General features: G+C 40.9%; 1 protein-coding gene across 2 annotated transcripts in view; it reads left to right on the forward strand.

Annotated features, from left to right (window-relative positions):
* RB195_019170 (uncharacterized protein) overlaps nucleotides 1–25,380 on the forward strand; it is a gene marked incomplete at both ends in the record, with an annotated part of 31,511 nt that extends 6,131 nt beyond the window's left edge. For both annotated transcript variants that reach the window (XM_013440898.2, XM_064186908.1), the window contains 27 exons: nucleotides 1,499–1,552; nucleotides 1,625–1,691; nucleotides 4,330–4,452; nucleotides 9,953–10,089; nucleotides 10,142–10,218; nucleotides 11,136–11,241; nucleotides 11,690–11,800; nucleotides 11,867–11,941; nucleotides 12,005–12,069; nucleotides 13,915–14,016; nucleotides 14,098–14,260; nucleotides 14,319–14,414; nucleotides 14,486–14,534; nucleotides 15,272–15,408; nucleotides 15,462–15,590; nucleotides 15,646–15,784; nucleotides 18,123–18,210; nucleotides 18,274–18,369; nucleotides 18,440–18,537; nucleotides 19,245–19,421; nucleotides 19,481–19,640; nucleotides 22,372–22,467; nucleotides 22,527–22,665; nucleotides 22,732–22,833; nucleotides 24,683–24,790; nucleotides 25,089–25,216; nucleotides 25,371–25,380. In XM_013440898.2, the coding sequence (XP_013296352.2) occupies nucleotides 1,499–1,552; nucleotides 1,625–1,691; nucleotides 4,330–4,452; nucleotides 9,953–10,089; nucleotides 10,142–10,218; nucleotides 11,136–11,241; nucleotides 11,690–11,800; nucleotides 11,867–11,941; nucleotides 12,005–12,069; nucleotides 13,915–14,016; nucleotides 14,098–14,260; nucleotides 14,319–14,414; nucleotides 14,486–14,534; nucleotides 15,272–15,408; nucleotides 15,462–15,590; nucleotides 15,646–15,784; nucleotides 18,123–18,210; nucleotides 18,274–18,369; nucleotides 18,440–18,537; nucleotides 19,245–19,421; nucleotides 19,481–19,640; nucleotides 22,372–22,467; nucleotides 22,527–22,665; nucleotides 22,732–22,833; nucleotides 24,683–24,790; nucleotides 25,089–25,216; nucleotides 25,371–25,380 (2,832 nt within the window). The remainder of the gene's footprint in view (nucleotides 1–1,498; nucleotides 1,553–1,624; nucleotides 1,692–4,329; nucleotides 4,453–9,952; nucleotides 10,090–10,141; nucleotides 10,219–11,135; nucleotides 11,242–11,689; nucleotides 11,801–11,866; nucleotides 11,942–12,004; nucleotides 12,070–13,914; nucleotides 14,017–14,097; nucleotides 14,261–14,318; nucleotides 14,415–14,485; nucleotides 14,535–15,271; nucleotides 15,409–15,461; nucleotides 15,591–15,645; nucleotides 15,785–18,122; nucleotides 18,211–18,273; nucleotides 18,370–18,439; nucleotides 18,538–19,244; nucleotides 19,422–19,480; nucleotides 19,641–22,371; nucleotides 22,468–22,526; nucleotides 22,666–22,731; nucleotides 22,834–24,682; nucleotides 24,791–25,088; nucleotides 25,217–25,370) is intronic.
* Between the last annotated feature and the right edge of the window lie 1,552 nt (nucleotides 25,381–26,932).

Raw genomic sequence — 26,932 nt, forward strand, 5'->3', positions numbered from 1 at the left:
AGCAAGACGTTTCTCGCCGACACTTGGTGTCCACCTCTCGATGTGACCACGACAACCGCGTTCACAGCAAACCAGTCACCATGTTTCTAATTCTGTTCGATGCTCGTGGCCGCCGAATTATGTAGATTCTCAGATTCGCATTGATGACATTTTTGTTGATGAGTCCAGATTGATTTCGCTTCGTCTGGGTTCTATGTACGCGACAGATCTCACGTCTTTCCTTTAAATTAAACTACGCCCTTGTGGTCCCTCTATGTAGTAATAAACATCTCCCGATTTAGGATCACTCAGAAGTTCCACTAATTTTTTATATTCGTTATGATAGAGTGGCTTCGCATACCCTGTGAAGTTCCTCCCTCTTCTGATTTTCATATGCCCGTATTTTGCTTGAATGATTTGCCGTTTCACGGTCACAGCTCTCGCCATCGCCTTTTTTGTCGCCCGTTCCTTTCTCGCATATTTGTTGTCTGCTAATTTTCGCGCGCTGCATTCAGCAGACTCCATCCATGGAACAGAATGTCTGCTGTAAAGAAAAAATCCTCGTTCAAGCGACAGCAACTTTTATATCATATAGAAACCCTGGTGAGGATCACTACTTAACGCTCTGTGATGTTCCAACGACTAGCGTTGTCCTTTATCTTGCTGAGTTGAATTTCACTGAGAGACATGAAATGTAGGTTTCCATAATGTTTACCCGTGTTTCCACCCGTCGACGAATCGGGTCAATTATATCCGACTCTCCCAAGGTCGTACGGATTTCTCGGGGTCCGGCTGGTGTGAATTATTGCGAGACGCATCCCAGATAGGTTGTTTGCTCGTCCCGAAATGTACTTTGTAGTGATGGGGTTGCAACATCTCTCGGGATTATGTATGCGGGTAGTTACAAAGACAACAAGCCCTTCTTTTCCCTCCTCCAAGCTAATCTAACTCTAAAAGACTGCGAAACTTTCTTGCAAAAAACGAAAGTGCATTCGCCAAACATGTTCCCATTTCTTCTTAGCACCACGGCTGCATGCCAAACATCCGCTAAACTTCAAAAAAGCTCATTCCTCTCTCCCGTTTCGCTTAACTGCCCTTTCAACATATTAATTTTGGTCGGTGTATTTGTGGAGAAGAACTGTGTCGCATTTCTAAATAAAAGTAGCAGAATTTCCGTCTTGTCGCACGTACTTAAAGAAGAGCATTTGGATCGTACAAAAGTATGTAGATGTAATTTAATGCCCAGAAGCACGTGAAACTCTGAGACAGAAAATGTAAGAATTTTCTCAATATGGAATAAAATTGACATTTCCCGCAATAAGAACATTAAGTGCACTTAGAGGAAATAGCACCGGAAACGTTGAGAGTGCTTTCCAAGAGATGGTTGCTTTTTGAAGAAGTAGACACTCCGGTGTACAGGTGAACAAGAACGAGTTTCAATTTTTTTTAAATTTTCCAAAACTGTTTTCCTCTCTTTCCGAAACTGAATAACGAGGAAATGTTGACGTTTATCTTGCAGCGCTACCACGCCGTGGATATTGAAGGACCTGCATACATGGTGGCGCACTTTCCGGTTCGTCACTATTGATTTGTTTACCTTCCAATTTTTCTGAACACTGTTGTTAACCGAATGAGCACTTTTTAGGATTGTGACGATACATCGGAGAAAATTCTTGTCGAGCCTGGGCTTAAGCTGTATCAGGTCTTCGAAGGTTCGTCCTGTCCTTTGCCCTTGTTTGTTTTTCTGAGCAACAGTCTATTTTTTCGCTTGTTCCTCGGCAACAATGAGTCAACTAGCGTTGCTTCTTCGCCTAAGAAAGGCAGACGTTGATACAAGACGCTAGTCATGTGCGAAATGTCAGCGGATCAGAACTCCTTCATATGCGAAGCAAAGAGAATTTGGCTCGTCAGTTAGTTGGTGTGGGACTTCTACCTGCTCTTGTGGACCTCCTATGGTTAAGAGTGGAATCAGCGGAGGATTCTGCAGAGAAAATCATTGGAGGGAAACGAGAATATCTTTCTGCATACCTGCGTAATCTAGTATTTCACGAAATAACACTTGGAAGACAAAAACAGATAGCATACATCGTGGATTAAACTGCTCCGCACTTGTGCATGCATGCATATATGCAGTTTTTCGTATGAGCACATCGTTTGTCTTTTTGAGGATCTTCTTTGTTTTCGCTTCTGTATGTCGTTGAAGGTGTTTCAGGTGTTTCAATATCAGAATAACAAACACTTTAAGAAACTTTTGCACCAATAGTTTCTTTCTCAATTCGATGCCTCGGCGCCTTTCCATTTGCATATGGAAGAAAGAAGTGTTGGGGAAATGCAAAAAGCTGAAAACAGTTGGTTTTATTGGTAAATGTTCTGTAATAAAAAAAACATGGCTTAGAAGATTCTAGTCCAATTCGAAGGTTCAATAGATAAAAAAAAAATAAAAACAGTAACATGCAAACATGCTGCACAAGCAATCCTCCATCTCATTCGATTTTTGAGTTTATCGTTATTACAGTAAAATAGGCAATTCTTCGACGGAAGACGACAGAGACACGAATTCACACCTTTTCTCCGTATCTTTTTCATAGCTCACCTTAATTTAATGCTTACCACTCTGCTTGGACTTCAACCGATTTGTGTAATCCATCGAAGCTGAGTTCTTGAAGTCAACCGCTAAACACTTTTCGAGAAGCCTGCTAGGCCAGATACGGTCATGGCTGAATCCCACACTATTGCGCACTGAAGGTGTTTGATCCCGGGTGGGCTCTTTGGAAAGGAGGATGATGTTTGTAGTGCACAGGGTACAATGAAAATTATGATGCCTCGCGCAACTATAATTGGAGATATTGAGAATTTCACTGTAGTAACCTCAGAAACAATCGACATTTGGAGCTAGGAGCTTTCTTCGTGCAACATCTGGTAGGGAACTATTCGTTGTGACCTCGCTGCTTGGTTTTTGAGCTCTGGCCAATTTTTGATTAAGAAATGGTATGTCTTTCCTGTAAGTGCAAAAATTTATGAATAGGTGCGGGGCCTGTGAATTTTCCGATTTTTTTTTTCATAACATGTCCCAATTAGTTTTTATCTTGTAAAGATGAGAACTTTCTATGTAATTCCACAGAGATTTTTTTCCATAGTTTTGGATCTCATCGAAAATTCCCTAAAATATCACAAAAATGTATGTTTTTTTTTCAAGATAAAAAGACGTATTGAGTGATATCAGCTTCAAAGAATTCTGTATCATTCGAATTCCCGTCACAGACTCCGTCAACCTCTATAGAAGGTTATCATTATCTGCGTAGCCCGCTACACTCCGGCCACAGGCCAGCTTTTACTGTGCTATTGTACTGCTTAGCGAATTTAAACAGAAATGAGCAAGTACAGAGTAAAGTATGCATGGAAATTTTTTTAAGAACGTCAATTTTTCGTTGTAGACTGGTCTTCATGATTATCCACATATGCACCTATGGGATCTTGGCATCATTCTGAAGCCATCTTTTTTGTGAATCTATTCGTATCTTTACTTCTCCTTTCACTGATTTCCCTAAGTCCTTTGTCTGCTCCATTTCACTAGATTCTAGGGCACGTCATCTAATCTTAGCAACTTTATGTTTATAGAAGGTAGAAGTAAATCGATTTCAAAGTCAAGTAAAATACAATTGGATTTGAATAGAACTACACAAAATGTGGCTTCAAAATGACGTCAGGCATCAGTGGCCACATATGTATCCCATTCTTTTTTTAAAACACCTACATTAAGGTACTAGCTAATTTTAGACGTAGGAAATGAATTCAGTTGAACTAGGTATTGCAAATATTTTCCCAAAGACCGATGTCGGCTTGAATGTGCTGCGACATTTATCGAATCGAAATCGAAAAACTATAATAAACTTACTATAAAAACTGCAACACAGGATCGTATTCCTGATACGACTTCGTTTTCTCGTAGTAGTTCGAATGTTCTTTTGTCTTGAAACCTCGGCATATTCTGTCTGTGTTTTGCTACAGTGTGCCTACGAGGAAAAAGCCGAAACGTCAGGCAAATAAAGGTTCCATCTAAAAACCTCGTAGGCACACTATAGCAAAACACTTCGTTTTCTTTTATTTATTATTCGTGTGCAAATCAAGGAAAGAGTTCATTTGCCCATTTTAAAGTCTGGTGATCGCCTTTTCCTGCTTCGAGTGATTGATTGAGCCCATAATAGTTACTCTTCTGAAAACAACCTAAAAATACGGCTGATATCATTATCTAATGGGTAATTCGATCAAAATATCCCTCAGTTTACCCAGGACACTTTACACTTTTTCTATATACGGAAATCTCAGTTTAGCTGCTAAATTCATCTTCAGAACCTCTGCGATCTCGTGGATTAAACGTGAACGACGTCGAAATTTTCGTTGAACGCAGTTCATCGGCCATACCCGAAAATGCAGACGTGCGTTTCCTCGCTGGTAGAAATGTGATCGTTAAAGGTGAGTGATCTGAAATTACATCGTGCGAAAGTAAGCTGAGATGAATTCGCAAGGCCACATGTTCCCATTATGGCATAGAGGCATCCAGACCGACAACGTTTTTATTTTTTTCTTCGTCATAGCTCTACAACAGAAGACGTTGTTATTTTTCTTCTGACAAGACCTTCGGCACAACTTTATGACGAAAGTGACAGGGTGAATATGAATTGAGGGACCACGAAGGTGGAGCCTAAGTTATTCTCAACTTTAAAAGTTGCGATAAAATGAACTTGGCAATACCAGACCAAACGTGCTGGATATTGAGGAATGTTCTATTTTTTTTAAACTTGTTCTCAATCACCCATACCAATTTTTTAGTTTTCTTTCCAACACATCTAATTCTGAGACGTGATGCATGTTTTTTCAAGAAGCATCTATCTCGCTGTTTAGAACTGTTCTCTTTACATAGAGGCCGTCTCCTGTTGTCTTACAGTCTCCCACTTTATCATTACGAATTGGTTTGCACCTCATCTCTAATCCACCATTAATCCATCATTTCTTCACGAGGCAGTCCAGAGACTCTCCTGAGAGGACAACGAATATGCATTGCATTCGAACATTCGAACACATTCCCCGCATTGGCCGCGTTAGATGTCCAACCCATCTTAAGGAACGGTGCGCGCAAAGAGGCGATTAAATGTCCGTTGTGATTAACTTTCGTGCTGTAAAATCCCTTTTCTGAAGACTAATTCCCATGCTCCTCATCGTTGTGTCATTCCTCATCTCTCCACGGCTTATTCGTGTTGGTCCTTTGCGAATTTCCCGCCGAACTACGAGATTTTCTCGCTAGAGCTGTTAAACTCGCCCTGTCGAGCTTCTGTGTGTCGCTCTTAACTACAATCTCTAATTATGACCGAGGATTTATTTCTGAAGCCCTCTAAGAGTCCAATGCATATGAATTCTGTCAATGTCTCATTCTTTCTTTCAAGATGCTGATTGTCCCTTGATTCCTGGGTTTCGAAGCATTGAAATGACCCTTTTTTGCCTGATTTGCACGTTTTTGCAGGAAGTATTATTACGGTCATCTCAGCTGTATGTGCTGGCGTTGGCTTCTTGTGACTCTAACTACTCGTTAGGCCGCAATCTCCTGTGATCCTGGATGGTTGCTCGGCGACGATGCCGTTGAACTGCCTGCAGGTCGAAGCTGAATACTTAGGAACTCCCGGCTGCGTGAGCACACTCACACCATAGCAGACACGGATTTCTTTCGTACTTTTTCTTCTGGACGGCTACCTTTTCTTTTCCGCCTATTACATAGCCTTATTCAACATATGCTATTCGTGAACTTGATTGGAACCGCTAACCGATTCGTTTCCCTTCTCTTTCTTTTCCTTCTTTTCAATTTTTCGAAATTTTCAAAAATCGATTCTCAAAAAGAAACAGAATATTTTCTCTTATCTGGAAAACATTGTTAGCTATTCGCTTCGACAGTTATCAGAATCAAATAATTTCTTTTTCCTAATAGAGTTCTAGAATTGAAGCTAGTTACTATTTTCTACCAATTTCTATCATTTATTTGCAACCGATTTTTTCGCCCGCTTGTACTCAGCATCAGTTTCTAAACTACATATTTTTCAAACATCCGGGCCCAGCAATTGCATCCAACCTAGAAAATCTCCGTCCGAGATGTGAAAGTTCCTTCAAAAATCCCGTTCTTGTTGAGTAACTAGGGTCATTTCGGAAGCCGGAAACTCTCATTTGTAAACTTTCGTTCGGCAGTGAACGCAATTTTATTGCGAGTTTCAGTCAGTTCTCGGCATTATTCGGTTACTCCCGTGTACTGGTGCGTTACTAATTGCGACCACCCGGCTCTGTTTCTATCCTCATCGTGGCACTCTTCCTCTCCTATTTGCGTACATGTTGCCTCTTCTCTTCAAAAACTGATTTCTGAACGTTATGAGAGCTCTGTAAAGTACCTAGCAACTAGCAAGGAGAACGATATGTTTTCTTATTTGTAATATTCTTACATTTTTTGAATAGATATGGAAGTGACTCAGTAATAGTGGGTCAAAAGTTGATTAAGCGAGAACCGCTACGCCATTTCTCGAATTTCACCACAAACGAAGGCTTTTTATTTGGTGGTAATTGCAAATGTATTCATTTCATTGAGGTAGCACACTATTTGTTTATAGCTTCTCAACTACGGTCGGTCAGTGAGCGTTAGAACTCTCCAAACGTTTTTCGAGAGAGCATTTGCAAATGCTACAAATAATAGAGAAAAGATGGATGTTTTTTGCTTTTTAAATTGGAATATATGCATGGATCATACAGCAGCTTTGGCCCCTCTGAAGTGATGAATGGCAGAGGTTTCGAATAGAACTGAGAGGAGGTCTATTTCAGTTCGCCTCCACTCAAAATTCAATGATTCGGAACTTTTTGCCTTGTCGACGGTTGTGGATTTCGTGAGCAAACTATGGATAAAACTGCTGCAAATCGAGTTCTAGTCCAAAAATGCATGTGTTGAATTGTGAGACGTTGCGATGATGCTATTTTATGCATGACGGCATCAGCTCACTTCACTAAGGTTCTACTTTTACCATTCGATGTTCGCAATCTCATGTGGTCGAGTGTGTATATGATATTCGTTTTCTGATGGTGATTTTTGTTTCTTTCTGTTTCCGATGTTGTAGCTCTCAAAATGGCAGAAAATGATGATTTCATGACAGGAATTGCGATGCACTCGTAATTAGGGAAGGCCGTAGTATGTTTGTCCATTACTCACCAGCTACAGGTTTTCTTCGCAACAGTCGTCCTCACTGAGGGCCCGAGCAGAACAAGGAACCCATGAGAAATGAAGGAGGTTCGACCGCGGCGAAGACGTGCGCATGCTCGTGAATAATTCTTCCTGTCGTCTCGTGTCACCTTCCACAACTATCACTTTTCTACGATTTACCAAACTGCTGTTCTCACCGTATTTATTTGACCGGGTTAGCCAGCAAATCACAACATGGTAGCAGATGTTGAATCCAACAAATCTGAGATTGTTTGTTAAAATCTCGCTTCACTACCGCTGCATTTTTACCGCTGCTACGTCTAGTTTAGAAGTTATGATATTATCGTAAAGTTTGTCCGCGCTTACCGCTCTCTGTAGGAGGATCTTCTGCCAGTGCTGACGCATAGGACGCTCATGTTCTACTATGTCTATTTTATTTTACAAATATGTCCTACTATATTTTTATGAAATGGATTGAAGTGTAGACGAATTTAAAGGTGTGGTGGCTAGAAAACATGAACTACTGTTAAATTTTTTTTACTCTATGCGTCCAGATATTACTCTAAATGAACGCAAACAATAGCTCTTTCGGAAAAGGATATCTGATTATCATTTCCTGTGGTCTTCTGGGTCGTAGAAGTTTTAAGAACATTCGACACTCGTGTTCGGGTCTTGGAAGTGTGTAGGCTTGAGTTGATCAAGCATGAGAAGAAAGAAAGCCCAAAAGACATCTGGGACTTGTGCAAATGCAATTAACGTCGAAAAGGATAGAACCTAGGTTTTGCATCAATGCGACTCACGACGGCTGTGTGGAGAGACTTGTGCGTCGACTTGCCTGCAACAAGCACGTGATCTTTGAAGTAAATTGCTGACGAAGTATCTATTTATATCCCATGAAGTTCCGTTGTTAAAAAGAGCCCTTGGCGTTCTCATCTGCTTCTCGATTGTTAGGTGCTACGTATTTTTCTGTACCTTCCTTCGACACCCCTATTCCACATTCTCGTTTAACTCCACAGCTGTTTGCAATCAGGTCTTTTACCCGAAAAATGTGTTACGCATCGGATCAGTGATCTCTGAATCTCGCTATATTTCTTGAATTTCAGTCTCGATCATAGTACAGTTCTCACCAGAGATAACAACTAAAGCTGTTATTTGTTCCTCTACTGGGGGGCCCACAAATTATATTAAATTCAAGGTGAAAAGATGTTAAGTTGCTCAGCTCGGCCTTACGTTAAACGCCTTTGTAAAAAAAAAAGAATTGACGCTTTCCGTTTCTAAGTGAGGTGCTGTTGAGAAAACGAGAAAAGAAGATGTTTTCTTGCAGCACTTCTAAAACAAAGCAGCACTCATATTTTGGAGAACAGCGTTGCCTCCTTCGCCCGTGCGGTCTAATCCCATCCGGTGTGTTTCATCGCGCTCTGGGGTGTCGTTGTTTTGTTGGAAGCATCGTAAACCCAGAAAGACCAGTCGCAGTGTTCCTCAACATCTCAGGCATACCCCACCTCATTTAAGCGGTGCTTAGCCATCGCTCAGCGTGTTGAACAAAGCTACCTTATCTGTCAGCATGAAACCACTTTAAAACATAAAAATGCTTCCTTATTTGCTGAGGTCTACAGGGAACTGCTACGGTTCTGCACTCGTCCAGCCAACCACCTTCATTCGGAAGTGACGGCACTGCCTCTCCTGGCGCCTCTTCTCTCCACGTGCATGCGTCCTATCTCGTGATCCTCGCGCTCTGAAGCGGGAACTTTTTCACGTCGTGCTGGGCCTAATTAGTGTCGGCGCGTAGGTTGAAAATCGCGAAAAAGCCTTGCATGCGGTCGGTCCCAGACCATAGCGGCCTGCTAGTGCTAGTTTCGTTGTTGCAGAAACAAAATAACAATACATTTTTTTGTCATATTTCTAAAGTTCAGATATGTTCTTAAGCTGTCTTCTCCGCTTTAATCCAGCATCCGTTCTTTTTTTTAGTAATTGTGATTTCCTTTTGTTTGTGCGAGAATTCGCACATTTCCTGTTTACAACACATGGGCGTTCCATAACATTTTGCCTAACGAAGGATGAGAAATTGACGGTGATGGATTCACCATTAGATCTTTGTATTCAGTTCACAAAATCCTGATTTCCGGGTAGCGATCTGCTGAACAAATCTTCGTTTCAGTGATTCTTCCAACTACTCAGCTCTTAATTAATTTGTGATACATTTCCTTCACTAATTCATTCTTCTTGATTTACTTCTTATTCTGGTAATTGTTGTCACATAACACTCTTTTTTGTGCGTTACCTTTATTGTCTGGTTATCCGTCATCAAATCCAAGCTTTTGTCTCTGTCTGCGAAACGAAATGGACTGGACATAAAAACAACAATGCAATGCTTTTAGAGGCAAAACTGAGAAAGTCGATTTAAAAAATCGACTAATTCAAAATATTCCTCCTTTGCTTTTCTTAATGCATCAAGATCAAGTGTTTTTACCGTTCTCAAAAGAAAATCACATCTCTTTAGCCCAACTATTGCATCCTCAGACTCTGAGGAAAAAATGTTTCTAAAACCTGATCTTCATCATTCGAGTCAATTTTTCATTTACTGCTTCCAAGCAGATAAACCGATGTGGAATGTAGAGAAAGCAACAGCAAGGGCTTTTTTGGGAAGAGTTGGGGCGGTACTGTGCGACACTGCAGATGTGGATTCGCGGAAGTTCTCCCGCTTCTTGTTCTGAGATCTTGAGTGATAAACTAACAGTTCAAATCCAGGTCGACCAGGAATGCGAGTCGGCCGTCATACGCGCGCTACTCTATCCATGGATGAAGCGGCAGCGAGCGAGCGACCTAGCCGTAAGATGAGCGCCGACGCTGTCAGCAGGAAGAGCTCATTCGTCCACTCACGCATGGTGAGATAATGAATTGCAGCGTTGTCTTGTGCCCGTAAACATTGTATTTCAGATGCAAAAAGCGAGGCAGGATTACCGCATGCATTCAACCGATGAAGCCGATGCAAGGGGCAGCGACAGCTCGCTGAAGTAAGTAATTCGTGGATGGCTCGAAGCGTACTTCAAACATTCAGACGAATATTTTGTGATATTTCAACGCGCTTGCCTTCTCATACCTTAAATATGAGCTCTTGAAATCTATCATCTGTTCCTTGGTTACGTTGCACCGTTTGTTTGTTTTTTTGTTTTGGCTTTTCCCGTTTGTCCCACCTTTTCATTATGTTCTCGACTAGGTCCTTCTTATAGTGACGGAGAAGGAAGGAAATGCTAGTTCCGAAAATCCGAACGTTGAGCGCTCAATTTGATCAACGCTGTGAATGTTTTTTCAAATGCGTATCAAAACTACTCTTCTTTGCAGATGTTAAACTGTAAGCATATGCTTCAGAAACGCAAAGACTACTGAAATCTCCCAAAAGTGCCCACATGACTGTTTTTCTGTCCTACGCTTTCTTTTTAAAGGGGTATACAAGCTAACTTTCTATTATGTCTGCAGTGTTGTTGAAATAATTACATGAAATATGTCGTTCTTCCACGACATCTGTTGCTTTCACTTCTTCTGCTCGAAAAGGATCAAATGATCTGGTGAATGTTCAGAGCAATTTCCGAAGCAAACATTCCAGTAAAAGTTCTGTTATAGTTTCCAGTTTCAGTTATTGCACTCCGAGATTCCACAGTAAATATGGAATTGGGGATTTTGAATGCCATTTGAATGCAAGTAGATATACTGCTGAAATGTTCACGAAGACAAGCTGAAGAAGTGTGTTAATGGGTTTCTAGTTAATTAAATTGCTTACTCGGGTGCTAGACACGATGAACTATTGAGAAAGCAAGCGTTTATACTCACATCGCCAGCACATCTCCGACTTTTCAAATTCATGTACAGCTGGTTTTTATTGGTCTTCTGTACTTTTATTACCATTTCTATTCATCTCAGCATCGGTTTCCAGAGATACTGCTATGGATGAACCCTCCTGTTCCTTAACTGTCGATGACGGAGGAACTCGTCGAGCTCGCTCGGTCACATCGAGTCGTATCAGCCTGTTTTTCGCCAAGGTTAGAAATTGCAGTTCACGGCGTAAAATCCATATCGTTCCATAAACAGTCAGTATTTTTCTACTACATTGCTACTTTCACGTTTTCCAAGTTTTGCTAACAAAGTGATTTTCTTAGTTTATTGTATGCTCTATAGCTTTTTGAACGATTTTTTTAAAATGGAAATTCGTTTCTTATTTCCTTCTCAGCGAAGAGCATTCGCAAGTCAAATAGGACTGCAAGCACAGCAAGTTATGTCCTCGAAAATTTGTTGGTAACGGAAGTTTTTGTGGAACATCATTTCTAACTGCAAATAAATCAGCCTACCTTGCATTTAAAAGGCTTTTCCACACCTTCCACATTTCATCGATTTCATTCGAGAATTTTTTTACTCCAAAACTTCATTATTGTGGAGCAGTTGAAGATAATGCGAATTGGATAAGACGAAAAATCTTGTTTTTTTTTTCAGGAGAAAGAAATGTTGAACAAGCTGAATGAGATGAAGGAACGGACAGAACCCCTTTCCAGCATAATTCCAGAAATTGAAAGCCATTGGACGGAAATCGTCGCTGATCGCGGAGTAATTTAATGTTTCTCATCATGTTATTGCTATCTCATCAATGTTCAGCGTTAAAACTTATTATAGTCGTTAACACGGCGTCACGTAGACCAGCAGGAAGCTATATGGGAAATTGTGACCACCGAGTATCGGTACATCCAGGTCAGCCTTCGTGCTAGATTGTAGTAGCATGGGTTTCCATCGAACTGCTACTCGTTTTTGCAGGTGCTCAAGAACATGCATGACTTGTCCTGCTATTTCGTCGAGCTGCAGAAAATTGGCTATTTTAAGTAGGTGCCCTTCTGACTTTCTCACTTCTTCGTAAATTCACTGTGTAAAAACCCACTTTTGACCACTTTTTTGCCCAATATTCCTGAGATCTAAGTTTGTGTTTCTTCAAACATCTTTTTTTAAAAACTACACTGAAATAACATGCTTGTTTTAAAATTGTTTTCAGTTGCGGAAATTTCTCCTTGCTGGTCTTTTCAAGCTAATGTTAGGTTAACATGATCTCATGAATGGTTTGCGACGCTGACACACTTCAGGAAAACACAAAAGCTATCCTTCTACCTCCAGAAATTTCCAGATGACTTCCGAAAGAAATTAGAGTAGCGTTCTTTCTGCAAATCATATAATTCCCACAAATCCTATTATAATAGAGTTGTCGTAAGAAATTTGCAGTGGCAATAGTGTAAGAAAATATAATCGTTTGGGAATCAGCCAAAAAGATGCAAACTTTGCACTGTTCATCTTTTCTGAAAGAGAGGGTCGAATTTCTAAGTACGTAGTAGGGGTGCTTGAAAATAATGTCGTTTTTACGAATGTCAACATTTGGTTAATACTAGTCGCTTGATTTCTAGCGCGAAGTTGAAGAACGTCTTTTTTTTTTCTTAGCAGGAGAAGCTAACTGCTCACTCTGGCTAATTGGATCAATTTAGTTTTTATAATATCCGTGTGTCGAATGTCAAACCACCAGAAGTTTTGCATATCCACTGCTACAGTTCCGAAAAACATAGTAGAACAAAAACAAATTAAAGACACCGGTGGTCTTTACTCCTAGGTGATCCCCTTGAGGTCCACAAACGCCAGAGACTCGCTAGGTTCACTGATTAATTTTGATCTGTTTTAATGTGATGAAAAATCATCGTTATCTCTGCTATCCCTAATACCTTTATCGAAATTCTTGAATTCTCGAAATCAGAAGGATTTCATCCTGATGGACGCAGTATAACGTGAACCAGAAACAAAATAAAATGTATAATTGATTCGTATCACTATGCATTTTATATTATTGAATACTATTCTTAGTGACTGCAATACTTTTGCCTCTAAAAAGTTGTTTTGGAGTTCTACATTTTTTCTCGCTATAACTCAGTTTACTGGAAGGTAGAGGAATCCTCTGCTAAGCTGAATATATTTTGTGAAATAATATGGATACATCCTCCAAATCTACGGCCAACTAAAGGCATTAAAGGCGTCACTCCACTAATCTGAGCTGGTATGGATTTCTGGTAGAGTATTCGTGTACGGGATGGTAGATTATGGAGAAAGTTGAATCCGTCCATTTCTTCCTAATTGCCCTGAAGATGCGGCACGTGCACATGGCTGACGCGCTCCAGTCGAACGCCTTGTAGGAAATAGTGCGCCAGAACGTCCGAAGAGCCGTATCTTCCGGGCCGTTTTTTACGGCAATTAGGAAGAAATGGACGGAATCACCCCGCTTTCCATAATCTACTATCCCGTATACGAATACTCCACCAGAAATCCATACCACCCCAGATTCGTGGAGTGACGCCTTTAATTGTTATCGAGTACACATGATAAAAGATTCCGCGAAGTTGTCTCGTAGGTTCCGCTGGACCACCTGCAATGAATAGCGGGCTAACACTCACCGTGGGAATTATAGAAGTTCCGGAAAGTCTGGCATGTGAAAATTTCAGGGCGAAGCAACTTTACGTTCAAAGACTTAACCCGTTCGAGCACAGAACTTCTTAGACTTTTTATATCAGCGGTACTCAGACATAACAAATTATTTGTAAGAACAGAATCGTTTTCTTACGCAGCAGTTTTCAATATTTTCTGCCAAACTTTGTTTTTTGAAAGATTTTATCGCAAATTGATAAAAATGTTTTTAGAGACATAAGTGTGGCAAGAGTTTTCTTGAACTACTCGGAGCTTTTCACTGTGAACGTCATATTCTGGCGGCGTGCTATACAACCTCTTCTGGAGTCTTCGAGGTGTATCAATTGATTATCAAGCCTTTCTTCTTTATTTGTTCTGTGACTTTCTAGTTCCAAATCTCAAAAGTACAAATGCAGGCAATCTCACAAACCGTTGGATCCAGTAATGTTGATGAACGGGTTTGAGGACATCAGCGAGTGGTCTAAATGCTATATTCCTTTCAATCTTGGACATGATGATAGCCATACTTACGTCCAGAAGAAACAGAAGGACAACGAAATTTTTCGCGAATTTGTACAGGTGCGCATATTACTACGCTGACTGGGAGTGCAGGATGCCCCGATCCTCTTTCTTTCAGTGGGCGGAATCGCAGGAGTCGATGCGGCGGCAGAAACTATGCGACACTTTGACGAGCCCAATGCAAAGGCTCACAAGATACAGTCTTTTGTTGAAGGTTTGTCATTACAAAGAGATGATTGGAACAGTGCCCTGGAATCGCATTTTCGGAACTCGGTCTCTTTTCAGGCGGTGCTTTCGAACTCAACTGACGATCGCGAGCGCTTAATTATTCAAAGTAAGTGTACTACTGCTGTCAGTAATGTTGAGAGTGGTCGAAAGTTCTCTGACTTACGGGCTCCTACTTTTTCAAAAAACAGAAATGATCTGACGCAAACATTGGTCTCTTCGGTTGGTGCGAAGATTGTGGTCATTTGTTTCACTGAGAACATATATAATCGGGACTTTCGACTGAATTTTGCGCGGTACCCTTCAGGATACTGAAGTTGCAGTAAACATCTGGATAGCACACCGTTCTAGATTTCACCCAAGTAGATATGAACTTAATTCAAAGGAAATTGATTTTTTGCTTCACTTCCCTCTTCTCTGAAGATTACTTATTCAAAAACACTCACCAATATATTAAGCTGGATAGATTTAAGTGAATTACGTGAGTGATAGCATCTTAAAGCGATTAACTAATTCCGCGCAATTATTTCTTATTTTTTCTGAAACACTTTTATCTATAGAAAAAAATTCTTAGAGATTTCTTTAGAGGCTCCAAATCTCTTCATGGCTCATTTCTATTTGAATAAATTATTTTAAATTATAAGTTATCGTGAAATATTAGACAAAAATCGAAATGAGATATACACAAAACATTCGTAGGAAGATATCACATAGAAATGAAAGCTTTATTTATCAAGAACTAAATTTCTCGGAGGGGGGCAACAATCCCTGACCTTCTTTCAATCTTACGCCACTTTACGTTCCATTCCTGGTTCGTTTTCCGTTGCTTAGATGAACATCTTCCAGCAATGATCGACCGAACAGATGCAGCCACTCAGCAGCTGAATTTCGAACTTAACAACAACGATCTTCGACTGCAAATGGCCGAAATTATGAAGAGCATAGACGGCTATGATGCCGTTGATTCGGAAGAGTTCGAGAAGGTGCAAAATAGAGGCGAAGCACAGTACTTCCATGATAACTAAGACCATTTCAGCTATTCCCCAATCGGCGGACAACGCTGGACCTCATGGCTCCAATGCCACTTTTGCCTGGACCACCACAATTTAGGCGAGTCATTCACCGCGGCAACTTGAAAGTGCGAGAAAGTCGGCAAGGCCCGAAGGTATCTCTTCAGAGGGTATCCGCAACTTTTCCCCACAAGATAACCGGTATTGTAGGTGGAAATGCACTGTTTATTATTCACCGACATGCTCCTGCTCTGTAAAACATCGAACAAACGAACGGATAAAGGTCTTCGTGTAGCTCGACCTCCCATTCACGTAGCTCATATGATCTACCATCCATTCAACGATGCCAGTGAGTCTTATGCTGCATTTCAGGAGACTCTCTTCACTCGTTTTTAAAACCTTTGGAGTTTCTTTCAGACTAGAATACGAGAAAGAACGAGAGAATAATTTATTAATGTCGACATCTAGAAACACCTTTGTTCCTGTTTTCTCGATCCTCCTAACCCTCAATATTATGTATAAGGAAAGATGCTACCAGGAGTCTTCACAGGCTTCCCTCGAAAGTTACAAGTACTGCTTACTGAACAGTTTGTCTTACAGCAACCATATGGGTGTTTTGATGTCACTCTTAGAACAGCACTCGTACTTTGACGTTCCAATTTTCACTGACAGTCTTCTACTTCGGTATATGACATTCGTGACTTTTTACTCTGGAGAAGTCATCTGAAATTGTTATTTGAAAAAAAAGTAACCCAACAGTCTTTTACCCAAGGCGCAGCTTGCAGTACCCCTGCCTACAAACAGCTTATATGCCACCCTCATAATTTTGACAATGCAGTCTACAATTGGTACGAAAGCTTAGTTTTCTTAGAGTAAAAATTGGAGTTGAAACAAACACATGCTTGACATTCCGTTTTCCTTTGATCGGCGGAATGATTAAGCTACTTTTCGGGAATTCCGTTGATGGAATTTTTGGAACTTCGTTGTTGTTTTCGCTCATCAATTCAAAGTTCTATTTTCGCTTCATTGAATTACATGAAAAAAAGTGTGTTTTAAAGTTTTCCCAGGGCCTTTCCCTCTCTTTTATGCGTTCCTTTGCACTCTCAAGTCACATTTCAAATTGACTCTTTCACCCTCCCACCCCCTTCATTTTTGGACGGTTGGCGAAGGTATCCTCATCCCTTGAACTGCACCCCATGAGCTGGACCCCCTTCATCTAAGGAGGGTCCGGCTCCTCCCTGTCGCACCTATGGTCAGGCCTAAAACGCCCAAGTTCTTCATAATCTCTCCCGGCGCTGCAATGAATAAAGGCATCACCCCACGAATCTGGGGTAGTGCGGTATTTGTATACGGGATAGTAGATTATGGAGAGGGGGGTGATTCCGTCTATTTCGTCCTAAAAAAAAAACGGCCCGGAAGATGCGGCGCCGCACAAGGCTGGCGCGCTTCAGTCGGACTCCTTGTAGAAAATAGTGCGCCAGAACGCCTGAAGCCGTATCTTCTGGGCCGTTTTTTACGGCGATTAGGAAGAAATGGACGGAATCACCCTTCTCTCCATAATCTACTATTCTGTATACGAATACGCCACCTGAAATCCGTACCACCTCAGATTCGTGTGGAGTGATGCCTTTATTCTGAATCTGATTTAATCTCTTTGACAATCCTTCTCAAAACTGATTCACCCAATTTTCTGGATCTTCTTCTTTAGACGAGAAGAGTACATGTGCCCAAGGATAAAAGGATGAAGTGCGCGGGATTACTCAGTGGGAATGCGCCTACGCGTTCCATTCCTATCCAAAGTCGTTTGGGGCTTATGCCAATGCCAATTGAGTGTTTTTTCCTCCCAGATAAGTCTGATGCCAATAAGTCAACCTATGATGACTTTGGTCGGTATCAGAGCGGTTTCGAAACATCGATCGTGCGGTCGCAGCCGAACCTCTTACTGACTTCGCTACGCCACCCTATTTGATATGATTACGACCAAATGTTTGTCTACATTTTCCCATGAGCGTCAAGCGAACGACATTACCATCTCCGGTCAGCTGCTTTACCGCTATCTAACCTAACATCAATAAGCGGTTTGGTCAGAAATTCATTGCCTTCATTCTGCATTCTTTTATGCGGGTAACAGACTAGTTCACGTCTGCAAGGTGGGACCCTCGTTCGATTCCCCCGCCCCCTAGTGCGCTCTCATACGAGCGGCTAAAAACTGCGTCGCTTTGAACACAGCTGTCTACGCTAAATCGCAATCCAAACTAGGTGTTCTCGACTGATTTAAGCCTAAAGCTGCCCGGGACGCGGGCGGCCCCGCCTGCAGAACTTTGCGCTTGATGGTTATTGAGCGTTCACAAACGTGCGCTCAGTAACCATAAAACCGCAGAGAGCGCGGTCGGAGCCGTCCGCGCGGCTTTGGACTCTGCGGGCAGCTCAGCTCGCTCATGTTTCCCAGCAAGTAAGAACTGGATTGGCGTAAAGGCTTCTACAAACCAATGCTTCTGTGAACTTAATATATACCTTTATATATCCAATCAACGGACATCTGCACTAACTTATCTTTCTGTTCATAATGCTACAGATTCTAATACTAGATAACCGATATGTATGTGATGAAATTACGTATCCAACAGGAACTATTAGCTATTAACATTCCAAATTCTATTATTTTTAGAGTATGTGTATGTTTCCAGGTGGATTTTTTATCATATGCATGAACGAATTCGATGCTCCGTCCAGCATTTACTTAATGCATACTACAGATGAAAAGGAAACTCGACGGTAAGTTGTCAGTTCTACATCTCTAACTACACCTTGTTCATCTTTTGTACAATTTTCCTGCAGATGGTTGGAAATGATCAACATCACTAGCAACGAGTTCAAGCGGCTACAAGGTAGACATAACGATTTTGAGAATCCGCTGTATGAATTGCGAAAAGGGTATGCATCGTTTCCTTTCCATTTCTATAAGTTTCTCTGATTTTGGTCGTTAAAGTTACTTGATTTAAAGTCCGTCTTGGCAGCAAAATTATTTGCCATCGGCCATAACGCATCGCAAGAGTAGCAGCATGGATTCTCAAGTGGTTGCCGCCCACGCTCACATGAGTCGTAAGTTCTATTTCTATTTGAAATACCACTATAAAAGGCACGCAAGTTTCCAGTTCGTTGATATCCACAAGATCGGAAAATCTAATTCTTGAACCAGTAATATGACACATATCACAAAATTGACGCGATCGTGAAAATTTTCATAAACTTTTGCTTAACCTCCTTGGATAATTCGATCTGTCAAATTGTACTGGAGGAGCACTTTACGTTGCAGAGTACGGTAAACGAAGGGAAATCAATGATGCCCGCAAATGTGAAATTAATTTTTTTAAAATTTAATGTGTCATCATAGAGTTATGGGGTGAAATGACTCTTGCCTGCAACTTTTCATACGAATTCATGCCGGAAATACAAAAAACTTGCAGAAGTAGAATCGATGTTAATGAAGAGAATCAGATATGATTTTTGAAGTGTTTGTCACAACTGTGACCAGCATCCCAAGCAAAAAACACTGTCTGAGAGAACTCTGGGGGATACAGTATCGACAAGTACTGTGACAGTTTGATGTACCGGTTACATTCGTCAAAGAAATAAGTAGTAGAGTTCTCAGTGTAATGAATGGTGTTTTGTTCATTTTCCCGTGCGATTTACATAACGAATCACACATCTTACTCTACATGTCTTCAAAAAAAGTGTTCCCGTTCCTACTAGAGTACCTCCCTAACAAGACCTATTTAGTGCTCCACTAAAGAGCTGTTTTATTGCAGATATGCATCGTGCCGCCACCGTTTGCTCAACTGAGCAGCTTGACAGGAACCCTGATCGGGTAGACTCGCCGAATCGTCTACCTCCTATCCACAAACTCAGTGTGGCCAGCTACCCATTATGTAGTAGCAAAAGTAGTGTTGATTTGCATATGACACTCGGTACAGAAGGTTCATCAGGTAAATTTAATTCCGTCAGCTCAGAGGAGCATATTCCTATCGTGGGTTATGATTTGCAGCTTCTACGGAGCATCATCCTTTCCCGCGATCAAGATCGAACTCCTCTGATCCAGAGTTGGATGGCAAATCGTCGCGCAGTCCTTCACCTCGAAGAAAAGAAACTGTGATAAGATTAACTGAGGAGGCGCAAGAAGTCTTGCATCAACATGCCAAAACAAAGTGAGTTATTTTTTTACCTTTCCCTTTCCTAGATACTTACCCAGTTGTTTGTAGTTGCATTAATTATATATCATCGGATTATATATCATTTCTACTTATTATCGAAAATTCATCCACGTTTACCAGTTCGGCAAGTGACATTGGCGACTAAATCCGGATTTTTTAGTGGTATCCAGCTGGACTATACGCCTAACAATTGATTTCTTTAATTGAGTCGGACACGAGGTTGTTACAATCCTTTATTCCTGGCTAACGTTTCGGCAATATCGCCTTCTTCAGAGCCTCAGAAGGTGAAATCGAACGTGATTAATCCGATCAAGCGCCTTATCCGCCCAATAAAGAAAGTCCTACATTTAATTTTGGACCTCATAGCTACCAGTAGAAGATAACATCGTACCTTAGGATCAGCTGACTATCCTGCCTCTGCTAAATACCTATTGTGAGGTGACTAGCGCAATCAAATATCAGCCTTAAATAGGGCGCGAGTTCCCGCGTAATGCAGAGGCATTCCTCTTTGCGATTCATCTTTGGGCCCTTTTAGAGGATCCATAAAGCTTGCAGAGCCTTGCGCGCCTCAATATCGTGATCTTAACTTCAGAATCTTCTCCGTTATGACGCCGCACTCTATAACCACCTAATGCAGTGGGGTCACATGATTTCCTTTTGCCGCCCAGGTGTTCTTTGATTCGAATACATGGTGGTCTAGCTGTTTCTCCTGTGTGTTCGTCACTACGCTACACACAGAAAATCATATTAACAACACTTGAACTCATGCAATCACCCTCGTTGTTATTCGGACATACTTTGCATTCCGGTGTAGTGCAAATACGATCATAAAGACGACTGCGAATGAGCATTTGCCTAAGGTTACTAGGGGGAGCTCCACGATGGCAACAAATTCATCAAGATTAGCTTTCCTGAGCTAGCTGCGGATGGCAGCGCTAACCTCATCGGAAATAAACGGTACACAAAAGTACTAAAAAGTGCACTGACCCGAAACAAATCTGATATGGAGAAAGGGTACTTTCTCCATATCAGATTTGTTTCGGATCAGTGCGCTTTTTCTAATAGGCCGTATAGGTGTGTATCCGTTACTGACCGCAATTTTCCTAGCAAGCTCGGTAGATTCTCGTCTTTCCTCCCTTCCAGTACAAACGGAGGCGGATGTGCGAAACAAACTTCGTACCACCGACCTTTTAACTTGTGCGGGATGAGCAGAAAGAAAGTGAACTAGGATATTCTTAATACTGCGTTTGCGGTACCACTTTGTGCTGTGCGTTCTGTTTGAAATATGCACTTAGGCGTCGAGGAAGAATAACCATCCCCCTTTAGGCTTATCCCGAGTGAACTTTATATACTCTGACTGCTCATTCAAAATCTTCAAACAGTTGTCCATCTCTGCTTGAGAAGAACAGACAAGGAAACAGTCGTCTATATATCGGCAATAAATCAAAGTTTGTATTTCCCAAATCAGTGTTTCAATTTTACCCATGAAAGCAATAGCGAACGTTGGCGCCATGCGTTGTCCCACGGCAAGACCCCTGATTTGCGCAAAATACTTGCCCGACCATCTAAAGACAGTGCATTTGAAACATTCCCCGAGAACAACCAGCTCCGCGGAAAAGCCACACAGCCACATTGAGCTCTGATGTTCAGTTAAGAGCTCAAAAACTGCCTGCATGGCCAAGTCGTTGGAGACGTTTGTGTACAGTGCAGCAACATCGAAAGACTCCATTACACATGAGTTATCAAAATGCGTGTTCTTTAGGTGGTCCAAAAACATAAGGGTGTTCGTAAGGTGGGCTGGTACGAATTTCAGCAGCTGCACCAACACTACGTTTAAGAACCAAGTGGTGCTGTCTGTGGGGCCTCCTACGCAGCTTACGATAGGTCTTGTTCACTATCAGGATTCAGCTTGTGAGTTTTTATTAGAAGGTACAAGACAGGACACACAGGTAACTCTGTTTTAAGCCGGGTTGCAGTCGAGAGTGGTAAATGCGTTGATTTACTGGTACTGCAAAAAAAAGAACTATGGTGCAAAAACATCGGCCATCTAACTGACGATTTTGTTTTAGGACATTTTAAATCTCTTAGGATTTCTACTGTTGAAACATTGCACAGAAACGAGCTTTGTATGTAACTTCGTGAACGTCGGTGAGGTGGACCACAGATTGGTACAAGACAAAACCAACAAAGCTATTTGGTTAACCAGAAAAGTCATTTCCCCATCATATCCCGTCGCTCCTTCTGCTGCTGATTTATTTTATTATCATGCGGAATTGGACGTGCTTGAGACTTCGAGAAAGACGTATAAGTCGGTATATGGGGCTAATGTTGCCAAGTTCTAGATGCAAACTCCGAAGGAAACTCATGACGAGTCATGCAAGTGTCATTTTGATCAAAAAATCAAAAAAGATCCAAAAAAAAGCGTTCTGTTCAACCTGCTACCTCGCTCCCCACATCTTCCGAAGTTTATGTCTGCAAAGTCCAATGTCTGAGCGCTAAGGCAGAGTTCTGTCGAGAATTCAAGCCGATTTTTAGTCTTGAGCATTGAGATGCCATTGTCAACATTTTCCACTGTTAGTCCCCAACGCTGCCTTTTCCTACACAGTGAAAAATCTTGGACAGGGTTTATCCGTGCCTAGTCTTCAAAGCTTTAGCAAAGTTGTAGTTGTTGAATTATGCTACAATCAATCAATTATTAACATTCCCACTAACACTTTTTCCACAGACCCGATATTTCCACTGCGACAGAAGAGCTTGGTGATACATGTGCCGTAGCTGAAGAAGAGCTTGCACAACCTCATGGTCGACGCTTTGAGAAGCGGTAACCCCTATCTGTTTCATTTATTTCTGTCCATCAACCTACAAGAAAAAATGCATTAGGTACCACACGGCGGATGGAATCGATGTTCTGAAGCCAAAAGGTGCAATGTTGCAAGGTGGTATTTTGAAGAGGTTCTCCTGGAATGTCAGTTCTGCAGTTGGAGCGAGCAGTCGCAAAATTTCAGCCAGGCTAGGAGAGGTAATCAGCGCTCAAATTACTTACAGCATTTCGAACTTTTAGGTGCTTTTAAACGGATAATTTCAGCACAGCCGTCGCCACTCTCAAGCGTCGACTGCAGCATCATCCGAGTCGTTCGGGAGCTCGACGTCTGGAATCTCTTCTTCGTCCTCACACGCCGACAATGAGGTAGACTTACCTCCTACATTTTTTCTGAAGGCTCATTAGCGGAGAATTTGCATTGAGGCAAAAATATTGACGAAATTGAGATGAAAAATACATGCCAAATCAAAGAAAAAGTGGGCTATACACTCCACCACTCAAGTATTTGTTGTTGCTCAGCAAAACACCTCTAACTTTTTAAGCTGTAATCTTGCTTAAGTTTTATGATAACGACATGTTCATCCTCATTTCCATAGCAGAAAAAAAAAATATAAAATTCTTCTTCGTAGTTATTCTCCTAGATGAGCTGGGAATGGAAAATGATATTCGCTGTTCATGTAATTCTTTACGAAGACAGTTATTTAGAAAATTCTAATTCAATTTTTGCAAAAATGCTATATTCTCCGTTGTGGAGTGTTCGTTAGATGTTTAAAGGCAGCATACCACGAATCTCACGTGGTGAGAGAATCCGCGGGAAAAAATGTTTGTGTTTAATTTGCAGGATTAGGGATGATTCCGCTCATCTCTCCCTAATCGTCGTAAAAGACGACGTGGAAGTAGTTTTTTTAACGACGATTTTAGTTACGCGCCACCCTTGTGCACGCGCCACGTCCATGAGGGAGCGGTCGAAGCTTAACTAGGTCGTCTCACTGCCTTATTTTAGAAAAACCAATTAGTAGGCTCCCGAGAGCACCAGAAAGTGCACAAAGAGGCTCGCTTTAACGTTAATCGTAGGGGCCAAAGTGGTTCCCACGCTGTTCTTTAGGACGATTATTGAGAGATGAACAGAATTACGCTGGGTTCCGCAATCCACACCGAGCTCTACGCTTTCGCTGTGGGTTCCACACCACGTCAGATTCGTGGTATGCTGCCTTTGAGCGAAAACCTTCGACATTCATTGTTCGAAATCGGTTGATGTTTCTTCCTGTCTGCAGCACTATTGAATTTCATTTCGTTGTCGAGCAAAAGAATTATTGCTACTGAACATTATTCCACTTACTACGATTAAGTAAATGGGATATTCGTATTTTTATATATAGGGAACAATGTTTAAGAAAATTTGTACATTCTCATTCCAAACACAGATTTTGTTGGTATTTTAAAACTAAGCATCACAGCCATTTTTAGAAATATATGTTCGAGTAATCTGCTGTAACCAGACAGATAAACTCTTTCCGCTGCGTCGCTACTGCTAATGTTCAGAACGTAAAAGTAGCTCTCTCGTATGCCGATTGATTCTCTTTCTAGTAAATGCGTATATCTTTTTCTTTTCCATCTAGCACATCTCTTTGTTTTGCCAGGATCATTCCAAGAATCTCAGAAAACTAAGAACAACATAACCCCATCTTTGGCGAATTCAATTTAGGTTGCCCATTTCAATTTGTTCACTCTGTTTTAGTTCATCTCGATCGTTCATCTTAATAAAAAAGTGTCTTTGTACACTTTTCAAAAAGAATATGTATTTTATGAACACCTGCATAAGATTGAAAGAATTTCTCCACACATTTTAGCAGTATTAGAAGTGGACGCTTCGAAATTAGAAATATGTGGGACTTTGAAATTTTTCCAAATTCAGAAAAACAAAAAGAAGAGGAAATCAGCGAAGGAAGTTCGAAATGCGCATGTGCAGATAAAATTTGCTTTTAGGATATCAGGCAACCCAGAATTACTTCATAAGAGTACATTAAAAAAATGCTTATAGCCGAATTTCTACGAAAACGCTTCTCACATGTATATATTGTAAATAACATTTTTTTAACTATGAAATGATTTAGCGCTTCTTGAAGGATTAAGTAATGTTGCTTTTCATCTGTAACGATATTGTTTAGAAATTGATACATGGTATATAAATGCTACAGGTTAGGTATGTTTTTAGAGCATAAAGGCACACATTTCCACCATCGCTATCAACGACGAAGACGCGACGACTGGAATGTTTAATATCAAACTGGATGTACAAGACGACCTCAGCGATTCAACAACGGTTCGTATGCTCTTTTTGAACATATTCCCCAATCCAAACTGTGTTCTCGTCTTGCAATTAAGACTGAACAAATACTAGAAACGTCGTCATCACCTCCCATGCGCCAATAAATGATTAACTCAGAGAAACTAGGATTATTTGCAGTAAAATTACTTTCGAGCTTTGTGGAATTACCGGACATCTCCACTTGCATGGAAAATTCAGCACAACTGGGACCAAACATCACCTAAAACTAGGGCTCTCTCGAGGCTATGGTTATGACTACGATTACTCAACAATTGAAGTCCTTTGATTTCAGATACCATCTGTGCAGCAACCTCTGCAAGTTACTCCTCCTCTGCCTAATTTACCCCCTCCACATGCTGAAAATGGACAAAAACATCAGGACTTACTAAGATTTATCATGGAAAATCACTTGGAAACCTCGTAAGTGACACAGAATTATAAAGAAGCTGTGGAGGAGATCTTCATAAGCTTTTTGCATCATAATATTGATCGTTATTCAGTTGGTTCAGGCGTATTTGTTTACCGAATATGCCATAGAAAAGCTAGAAATACCAACGTAACATTTCGTTTTTAGAGACGTGTAATTGGAGGATTCCACGCGACTCCTTTCTTATTTGCTCAGTGAAACACCAAAGCCACAGTATTGTTTTTCTTTTTGTACTTATACATTGTTCATCGTTTCATGTATTTTATTGCAGTTGTGCTATTGTATAGAGCGAACTAAATGCTTCCAATATTGTATTTTACCTTATGTGCCTTTCTTTTCTTTTCTTCAGAACATGTGATGATCGTGCAATAATGTGTACTTCAGTTAAAGAGGTCAGATAAAAGTTGATCACAATAGCGCTTGTTAATGCTTTTCGTAGAAGTAATGGATACGTGTATATTCGCGCTGTTCATTGCATGGATAGTGATTAGAACTCAAATAAAGTTCGCATTATTCCTTACAAAGCATTCCTCCAGAAAATATGGTGGAAAGTTCCTTCCAGGACTAGCGGCAAACATGTGTATGTTCGTCAACGAATATGTTCATTGCCTGTACACACTTCGTCCCACTAGTCTCTTGCGATCGTGTAAATCCTGCCGAACACATTTCCTTTCCTTTATACTTCTTTCATAAACATTCATCAACTTATTCAAGGAAAGAAAATCCATTGCCCCATACCTGTCCTTCGGTGCTTGTGAGGCGAACGCCTCCATAACATGTTCTTGTGCCGCACCAACCATAAGAATACCAACCACAATTTATAAAAAAAAAAAATGAAAATTCTGTTTTACTCATAGAAAAAAAAGAAATCCATTTTCAACAGCATGTTGGGTAAGCAAATAACTTCTTTCCCTTTCCTGTGTGATTTGTTCTCATTAATCAACACAACAAAGTTCTTTTTTTTTTGTTTTCACTGAAAAAAATATTACACCTCAAAATTAGAATCTAAAATATTCTCCGCCGATCTTTGCACTCAACTTCATCTCATCGACCCGGCAGTTTTTCTGTCTTATAGAATTTTTATCCCAGGCTCGTAAACCAATTTTCAAGCCATTAGGTCTCTTCTTGCTCGTTTTCGAAACTTTTTCCCACTTTATTCGTTGAATATACTAGGGAGTAAATGAAGAATTCACAGCTGGAATGCATGGAGGATTTCCCATCCGAACTCTTCAGCCTTAGAGGATTTCCCATCCGAACTCTTCAGTTTGTGTTTTTGTCGTTTGTGAGGTATCAGGTCTTACGTTATCATGATGAAACGATCTATGATGATCTCTTAGTCAGGATACTTCTTAAGTTTCGCCTAAACCTCGCAGTCCAAATTTTATTTTGTTTCAAATGTCATAGGACGGAAAAGCATTCTAAGGGAATAATCCTAATCGAAACTTTGCAAAGAGATGTAACTTTACATACAAACCTTTCCGCTGTAACGCTTCTTTGAAAAAAAAAAAGACGAAACAGCTTTAAACCAGCCCTATGCACATCGTCACCCCCGTTGTTCTGTAATCAGCAATTCTCGGCGTAACAAATCAATTCATTGATTCAAATCAATAATTCTTTATTGGGACCAAGAAAATGGAAAATTCAAGTAACTTCCAGTTTGCATGGACGTCTCACAACGTAAGATCTAAGAAAATCTGAGACAGCTCCCA

The sequence above is a fragment of the Necator americanus genome, chromosome II (assembly GCF_031761385.1).
Source record: "Necator americanus strain Aroian chromosome II, whole genome shotgun sequence".
NCBI classification, from domain to species: domain Eukaryota; kingdom Metazoa; phylum Nematoda; class Chromadorea; order Rhabditida; family Ancylostomatidae; genus Necator; species Necator americanus.